Below are 7168 nucleotides of genomic sequence, written 5' to 3'. Positions count from 1 at the left end.
AGGAGGGAGCTGGGAAGGCTCCAGCACTAGCAACACCAACAGCCAGTTGCATCAGGCACGAAGAGGCCCCGATGGCCGCCGGCCACCACCCTGCCGCAGCCTCAGCCCCATCCTGCCAGGCTGCAGCGCCTCGGGCAGCCCCAGGGAGCCTGCACTGGGCGGTGGGGCTCAGCCCAGCCTGCGCCACCTTGGCCATGGCGGTGCCGCTGCCTGTTGTCACAAGATGGCGGCAGGAGGTGTTGGGGTGGGGCAGGAGGCATTGGAATGGGGCGGATGGGAGCGAGGGGCAGGCAGGCGGCCCGGGGAGAATGGCGGGGCGCAGGGAGCCGGTTCCGGGGAGCAGGGAGGGAAGGCAGGTGGCGGAGGTGGAAGCCCAAGGGCCGCACAATGGGGGGAACGGACCGGGCGAGACCCTCCACGCAGAGAGAGGAGCGTGGCGTGGATTGCATCCCCGAGGGAAGAGGCCGGGCTCCCCGCCGGCAGAAGGACGGCTCGCCTCCCTGCTGCTCGGAGCTGCTTGCTGCGGACAGCCCTGCCTGCGCCCGGCCGCCCTTCGGCCGTGCTGGGAGCGCGGTCCGGCCGACGGACGCTCCAGCTAATCACGGCTCCTGCTCGTTACAGCCGCAGGTACTTTCGCCTCTGGCTAATGCACGCTCCAGACAGCGGACACCCCGCCTCGTTCCAGCTCCCGCTTGCTACAGTTCTGGCTCGCTGAAGCCCCAGCTCCGCGCTGAAGCTCCGGCTGATTTCAGCTGCTTCTCCTTACAAGCTCCAGCTACGTGCAACGGTCTGGCCTTTCCACAAGGTTGTATATCAACTGCTGTCAAAACTGGAGCATTGGGATTAAACATCAGAGTTACACGCCGTATAAATAGTCGTTAGTTCGGGCGATTAATTACTGAACAACTATTCTGAGCAGCGCAGAAAGAAGAGCTGGACTCAAAGAGGGCACGTGGGGTCTGAAAAGCGCCTTTCCCCCCACAGACCATCGCAGAAGTTGAGTGCGGCCTGCTGCGCGCCGGCCTCCCGAACTTCGGCGTCCGACGCCACCAGACCCCCATCTCCGGGGAGGGTCCACGCACCCTGCCCACCCCCTGCTTCCCCCCGCAGCCCCCAACACCCTCCCACCCGCCTGCCAAACCAGCCACGCCGGCTTCCGCTTTTGGCCCCCACGCCAGCGGACTCGGGGCCCCTTTGGGAGCCAAAAACCCCGGCTGCCGAGCCTGTTCTCAAGGCCCAAAAACGCAGGGCCGGACCTCTGTTTCTGGGCCCAAAGCCGCGCAGCTCGGTCTGTTTCCGAGCCCCAAAATCAGCCGCGCGAGCCTGTCGTCAAGCCCCGGGAACAGAAAACTTGTTCTCCATTTCTGACCCTGCAGCGCCCACGGGCGACGCCGAGCGTAGCCACCCCACAGCCCCGCACCCCCGGGGCCCCACGCGCAGTTTTGGGGAGTGCCCGCGACCTGCGGAGGGCCCGGCCCCACGCCTCTGCGGGGCAGCCCCAGCACAGGCAGGGCGTCGCTTCGCGATTGCCCTTTCAGGCTTTATTTCCCCGCCATCGCCGGCACGGCCAGGCCCCCACCCCAAACCCCCGAGCCGAAGCACCCCCGCGGGTAGCCGGGCCCAGCCACCCGGAAAACAAGAAAACCAAAGAGGGAACAAGACAGAGAACGTGGGGAAAGGCAAGGAGAAGGACGCAGAAACAGAGAGCGCGCGCGAGGGATAGGGAGCAGGACAGAGAGATGGAGAAAGAAAGGAAAAAAAGACGGGAGGCAGAACCAAGGGAAAGAGAGACAAGGACGGGGAGCAGGACAAAGGGACGGAAGAGAAAAAAAAAAATCGCGACGGGCTGCAGGACAGAGATGAAGGGATTAAATAGACACAGGGAGCACGACGGAAGGACAGAGAGAGACAAAAGGGACAAAGAGCAGGCCAGCATCAGAGGGGAAAAAACCAACTGCGATGGGCAGTGGGAGAGAGATACGGGAAAAGAAAAAAGTACTGAGGAACAGAAAAAAGAAAGAAGAGACAGCTAGCTGGACAGGGGGACACAGTTAGAAAAGACTGGAGAGGGAACGGGGCAGAGAAAGACAGACAGAAAAAGTAGCAAAAGAAAGCAAGACAGAGGGACAGCAGGGCGGGATGGGGGGGAAGGGACAGGGGTCTGGACAGAGATGGAGAAATAAGCAGCAGGGACAGAGGAAAAGAGACAGAAAGAGGGACAGGGAACATGGCAGAGAAGGACAAATCAGGACAGCGCCAGCACGCAGATAAAAAACTGGGACGGTCCTCAGGACAGAGAGGAATACGAATACAAGCAGGGAGCGGGACAAAGGGATACAGCGAGAAACGACGGGACAGGAAGCAAGACAGAGCGACAGACAAGAACAATGACAACGAGAGCGCGCGCCCCAGAGAGAGAGCCAGAGACCGCGAGAAGCACAGGGGGTTGGGGAATTTAGAAAGAGAAGTATCAGGAGCCCTGCAGAGAGAGGGAGGGTGAATAAAAAAGGGGCAGGAAGCAGCACAAAGGGTCAGAGAGAGCAAGAGATGAACAGGAAGGAGGACGGGGACAGTGAGATCCAGAATGACAAAAAATAAACAGCAACAGCGAGCAAGACAAAGGGATAGAGAGAGAAAGAGAAAGTAGGAAGACGAGAGATAGGAAGGCAGGGACACAGAGCGGCACGTACAGGCGCAGAGAGGAAAAGAACACCAGGGAACGGGCCAGAGAAATTGGGAGGCGGGGAAAGAGGCGGATGCAGATCAGGACAAGGAGACCGAAAAGGAAAAAACAGGGACTGGCTGCAGGACAAAGATGGGGGGGGGGGGGGGGGGGGGGGGGGAAGAGGGAGAGGGAGCAGGACAAGAACGCAGAGAGAAAAAGGAAGGGGGGCAGTTGAACGAGAGAGAGAAAGGGGGAGAGGAAGAGGGAGCAGGACAAGAGAATAGCCAGAAGAGGAGAGGTACAGGGAAGCAAAAAAAAAAAAAAAAAAAAAACACACCAAAAAAAAACCCCAAACCAAACCAACCCCCAAACGTCACAGCAGCATGGGAAAGCAAGGGGGCCAGGAGAGGGGGAGGGAGGGACCGGGACGCACAAGAGGAGCGACAGGGCCCCGAGGGCCCAGGACTCACCACAGCTCTCGCTCTTGGAGCTGCCAGGAGACCTTGCCAGCTCAGACGCTTCTTTCTCCTTCTCTCCTCCCTTCCTCTTCTGTAACTCCAGTCGCTTGGCTGTCCTCCACATAACGGAACACGCGAGTGTCTCACGGCTCTTACGAGATGAGGCCTCCTAGACACGTAGCCTCGCTCGCTCGCTACGTGGCCGTACCCCGCTGCCGGTCATGCATACGGACCCTGGCGGTCTGACCTGCTGTGGACTACGAGGAGGGATCCTTCCACACCCGGAGAGGCAGGCTCTCTCTTGCCTGCAGCGGGAGGCAGCTGCCGGCCAGTCGGCCTTCCGTTTCTTCTTCTTTACCCTTCTGTGGCCTCTCCAGCTTCACCAGCTCCTGCCCACAGCCAGTAAGCGCTCCGCCTGTCCCTCTGCGCTCCCGCGCCGCGAGGAGAGGGAGGCCAGGCAGAGACAGCCCACGCAAGCCTGAGGCTGCTGCTTTCAACGGCATCCCCGGGGGACGAACGGACAACCGCACCCACAGCGTGGCCTCTGGGAGAGGGAAAGAGGCAGCAGTGACCGTTATTACCGCAGCTCGACCCTGGCCGGAGCCCCCTCCTTCCGCAGGGGCTTCCGCAGACGCCGCTCGTTCCCCGCGCCGCTGCTAGCGGCACCCACGTTGAGGGAGACTCGAGAACACCGCAGGGCCGGCTTGCTGCCCTCACGACAGGGCTCGGGGGCTGCCTGCGGCCACAGCACAGGCTTCAGGGGAGGGGCTGGAGCTGGGGGCAGCCGCACGGGCCGAGCGGGGCCGGGGGAGCTCTGGCGACTCGGGGAGGCGCCCGCTGGCCGCGCCTGGGGGGTGCGCGCCTCCGTCCCCTCTTCCCTTCTACCGGCGGCTCTCGGGGAACTCCCCGGCGCTGCCCTGGCCCGGCTCGCCTCCGGCGGACCGGGAGCCTGCCGCGGTGGCCGCTTCGCAGCTTCCCGGCCCGGCAGCCCCGGGCGGCCAGCGGGCAGGAGGCACCCCCCGCCCCCGCCCCCACCCTCGCCCCCGCCGGAGGGGATCGCTCACCTCACCCGCGGTCCCGGCGCTCGCCCGCTGCCGCCGAGACCCGCGCCCTGCGCACCGCCACGCGGCTCCCGGGGACCACGCGTGCGCCGGAGGGGCCGGAGCCGGCGCGCGAACGCCGGGCTGCAGTACCGCGCAGGGAGGCGCGTCCACACGGCTGGTCGGGGAGCGGGCGCAGCGGGAAGCCCGCGGAAAACCACGCGAAACCGGCGACGCTCCTGAGTCTGAGCCGGTCGGACTCCGGGGGCCGCGGCGGCGGCAGCGAGGACTACGCCGCGCCCGAGAGCCACGCTGCTGCCCGGCCGCCGAGTCCGCGAAAACTACAGCTCCCGGCATGCCCCGGGAGGCAGCCCGCCCTGCTGCCTGACCCCGCGGGGACGCCGCTTCCGTTTCCGCCCACCCCCACGCCGGCGCAGCCGCAGTCCCCGCCGAGCCCCCAGCGCGCTCCGTGCAGCTCCGGCGCTCCGGCGCGCGCGCTCCGGCAGGCGCGGCCCCCCGCACGGCGCGGCCCCCCCGCCGGCTGCGGGGCTCGGGGCAGACGCCCGCCGCCGCCGCCCTCCGCTCCGGCACGGCGCGGCCCCACACGAACGGCGCGGTAGGGGCAGCGCCCGCCGCCGCGCTCACGCCACGGCGCGACCACCCGCCCGGCTGCGGCTCGGGGCAGCGCCCGCCGCCGCCGCTCCGCCACGGCGCGGCCCCCCCCCGCCCGGCTGCGGCTCGGGCAGCGCCCGCGCCGCTCCAGGCACGGAGCGGCCCCCCGCCCGGTGCGGATCGGGGCAGCGCACAGCCCCGCCGCCGCTACGCCCAGGCGCGGCCCCCCCCCGCACCGATAGGCGCGCCACACCCCGCTGCCGCTCCGTGCGTCCGACACGGACCCCGCCGTCCTCCTCGGGGTTTTTCCCCGGGACCCCGCCGGGCGATTGCGCAGCCCCGCCACGGGGCCCGCGCCCCCCCCCTCGGCCGACGTGCTCCCAGCCCCCCTGTGAGCCCCCAGCCCCCCCCCCCCCCGGCCTCGGCACGGGCGGCCCCCACCTCCCCCGGGCCACCCCCGCCTGGGACGTTCGCGGTCCGAGGGGCGCCCGGCCCCGCTCACCTTCTCCCGAGGGCCAGCCGCAGCCCGGCCACTGCTCTGCTCCTGCCTGGGCTCGCACCGGCCCCGCCGCGGCCCCTCCCCCGGCAGCCCCCCCCTTTCCAGGGAGGGGCCGTCGCCATCAGCCTCACTGCCCGCACCTGGGGCTCCTCCAGCCCCGGCCCGCAGCTGTGGGACCGAAAGCCGCAATCAAACTCCTGAACACCCATGGGAAGTTAAGAAGCAGGCGCTTCGTTTATGGAATGAAAGGTGTCGAGAGTCATCTTATTTTGAAGAGTTGTTAACTGGGGTAAAAATACAGATTTTAATACCCATCTTATTTTCGTTCTAAGACTTGGCAATTGCCAGGTATCTTCTTTTCGATTTACCCAGGTCCACCATCGAGGCCACAAGGGAGATTTCTTCCAGAGAGAGGATAGAGTTATTAAGTCTGAAGTCCATTATTTGCTTTTGTCCTTCGTGAAAAGGTGAGTGGATCATGTATCATCACTATTCACCCAAACAGTTAACCCTAAACTTTTCACCTGTCCTTTAATACAGTCAATTCCAAGCTAATTTTTTTCCATCATTAAGAGGGGACCCAGGATCATTTAAAATGTTATTATACTTTCTACAAATACATCCCCCATCTTAGAGCTTTAGCTACTAGAGAAAGTCTTTGGATTTGGGGGTCAGAGGAGTTGCAAGTATAAACTTTCATACCGTTCTGTTCAGGATGTGTGATTTTTCTCCGTTTGTCTAAACCGATCTAAATTTCCATAGATGGTCCTGACTCTGGGTGGATCTAACGAGGATCCTGGAACTCCAGTAAATTCTAAACATCGTTTTAGATTTTAAATAGGATCCCAAGCTCCTTTTTGCACTTGTCTCTACGGTTTTGGCAACTGACAGCCCCAAGGGGTGTTTGTACAAGTTTCTCCCTGAGGGCGATAAATTAATTCTTTTGTCCGTGAGGTGGATGGTTTGGTAATGTTATTATTCAAAATGCTATAATTCCTTCTTTCAAATTTAAAAAAATAATTGCCTTTTAAATCCATCCAGTTTAATTTGCTAAAATGATTCTCATCGTTCTACGTCTTTTCTCAAGTTTTGGTTAAATTCAATGTCAGTATTCTCCACGGAACTAGATTTTCATCTGACTTTGGAATCGGAAGGCAGGCTGTTATCGAGGTTAAATTTTGTGTCTTTACAAAACTTTGAATCAATTACAAAACTAGATTTTATTTTTTTTAATCAAAATTACAAGAACGGTGAATATCAAGATTAATAGCTCAGACAATAATTGTTTCATTTTGTTTACCTTACGTTTAGAACCCCTCGAAAAAAATACTTAAACCCTGTAACACACAAAAAGATTACTGCCCTTGGCAATACTCCTAATAGCAACCCCAATATTATAAACTTTACACAATTGTTTTCCCAAATAGATAAGGTGAAACTTACTTAGAGGTTTTCAGTTTCAAAGGGCCAGTTTCTTTAGACTTCCAATTTCCTGTTGGTGCTTTCTTTATTCTTGAATAATGAAGCCAAGGTTCTTCTCCCAGACCTTTACTGCTGTAAGTGTTGTTAAAATGACTCGATATGGTCCTTGCCGCTTCTCAGCGATTTTATATATATTCAGTCTCCGGGTCGGAAGGGATGCGCTGCTACGTCCAATTCTAAGGGTCCAGCTGCGGAGACATACTGACGAAGTTCTTGAAAAGAATTGCTTAAAGAAATCGTAACACCTTTTAAAAACATATCTCCAAAGGCACTCAAGGTACTCAGAACATAGGACTCTTGATACGGTCTTTCATATAACATTGCATAATGACTTAAATTTTCTTTCTCTTCTGGCTATACTCTGATTCTTAATAGAGCCATCGGTAAGGCTTTAACCCATGTGAGTGAGGTT

The 7168-nt window shown here is 60.1% G+C and overlaps 1 protein-coding gene and 1 long non-coding RNA gene across 13 annotated transcripts; one reads left to right on the top strand and one right to left on the bottom strand.

The window, feature by feature from the left end:
• Positions 1-396: 396 nt before the first annotated feature.
• On the bottom strand, positions 397-6896 carry LOC115338097 (tRNA (guanine-N(7)-)-methyltransferase-like). Of its 10 annotated transcripts, XM_041121863.1 has the most exons (7): positions 6718-6830; positions 5653-5675; positions 5029-5139; positions 4749-4762; positions 4193-4641; positions 3136-3667; positions 397-829 (listed from the first exon to the last, which is right to left on the bottom strand). In XM_041121863.1, the coding sequence occupies exons 2-6, from the start codon at positions 5653-5655 to the stop codon at positions 3381-3383; spliced, it is 864 nt and encodes a 287-aa protein (XP_040977797.1). In that variant the 5' UTR covers positions 5656-5675; positions 6718-6830; the 3' UTR covers positions 397-829; positions 3136-3380. The 10 variants fall into 10 exon arrangements, 6 of the variants coding, with proteins under 6 accessions (XP_040977797.1, XP_040977794.1, XP_040977796.1 ...); XM_041121860.1 differs by lacking the exon at positions 6718-6830 and having other exon boundaries at positions 5653-6044; XM_041121862.1 differs by lacking the exon at positions 6718-6830 and having other exon boundaries at positions 397-820; positions 5653-6044.
• On the top strand, positions 5196-6982 carry LOC115338098. Of its 3 annotated transcripts, none has more exons than XR_005931907.1 (3): positions 5212-5523; positions 5607-5741; positions 6037-6514. It is a non-coding gene; the product is annotated as an uncharacterized LOC115338098 (long non-coding RNA). The 3 variants fall into 3 exon arrangements; XR_003922325.2 differs by lacking the exon at positions 6037-6514 and adding an exon at positions 6896-6982 and having other exon boundaries at positions 5214-5523; XR_003922324.2 differs by lacking the exon at positions 6037-6514 and having other exon boundaries at positions 5196-5523; positions 5607-5985.
• The last annotated feature ends 186 nt before the right edge of the window (positions 6983-7168 follow it).

Source organism: Aquila chrysaetos, unplaced genomic scaffold (genome assembly GCF_900496995.4).
Source record: "Aquila chrysaetos chrysaetos unplaced genomic scaffold, bAquChr1.4, whole genome shotgun sequence".
Taxonomy (NCBI): domain Eukaryota; kingdom Metazoa; phylum Chordata; class Aves; order Accipitriformes; family Accipitridae; genus Aquila; species Aquila chrysaetos.
Note: the sequence above shows the minus strand (reverse complement) of the source record. Positions and strands in the feature narration are given on the sequence as shown.

Bases quoted from the DNA above. Each gene is read 5' to 3' on its own strand.
- LOC115338097 (XM_041121860.1), bottom strand. From the start codon at position 5,754: ATGATCCACTCACCTTTTCACGAAGGACAAAAGCAAATAATGGACTTC. The intron at 5,140-5,652 runs GTGGACCTGGGT...ACGTCGGCCGAG, and splicing joins TCTCCCTTGTGGCCTCGATG to GGGGGGGGCGCGGGCCCCGT. The intron at 3,668-4,192 runs GTGAGGTGAGCG...TCCCTCTCCCAG, and splicing joins GGCGAGCGCCGGGACCGCGG to AGGCCACGCTGTGGGTGCGG.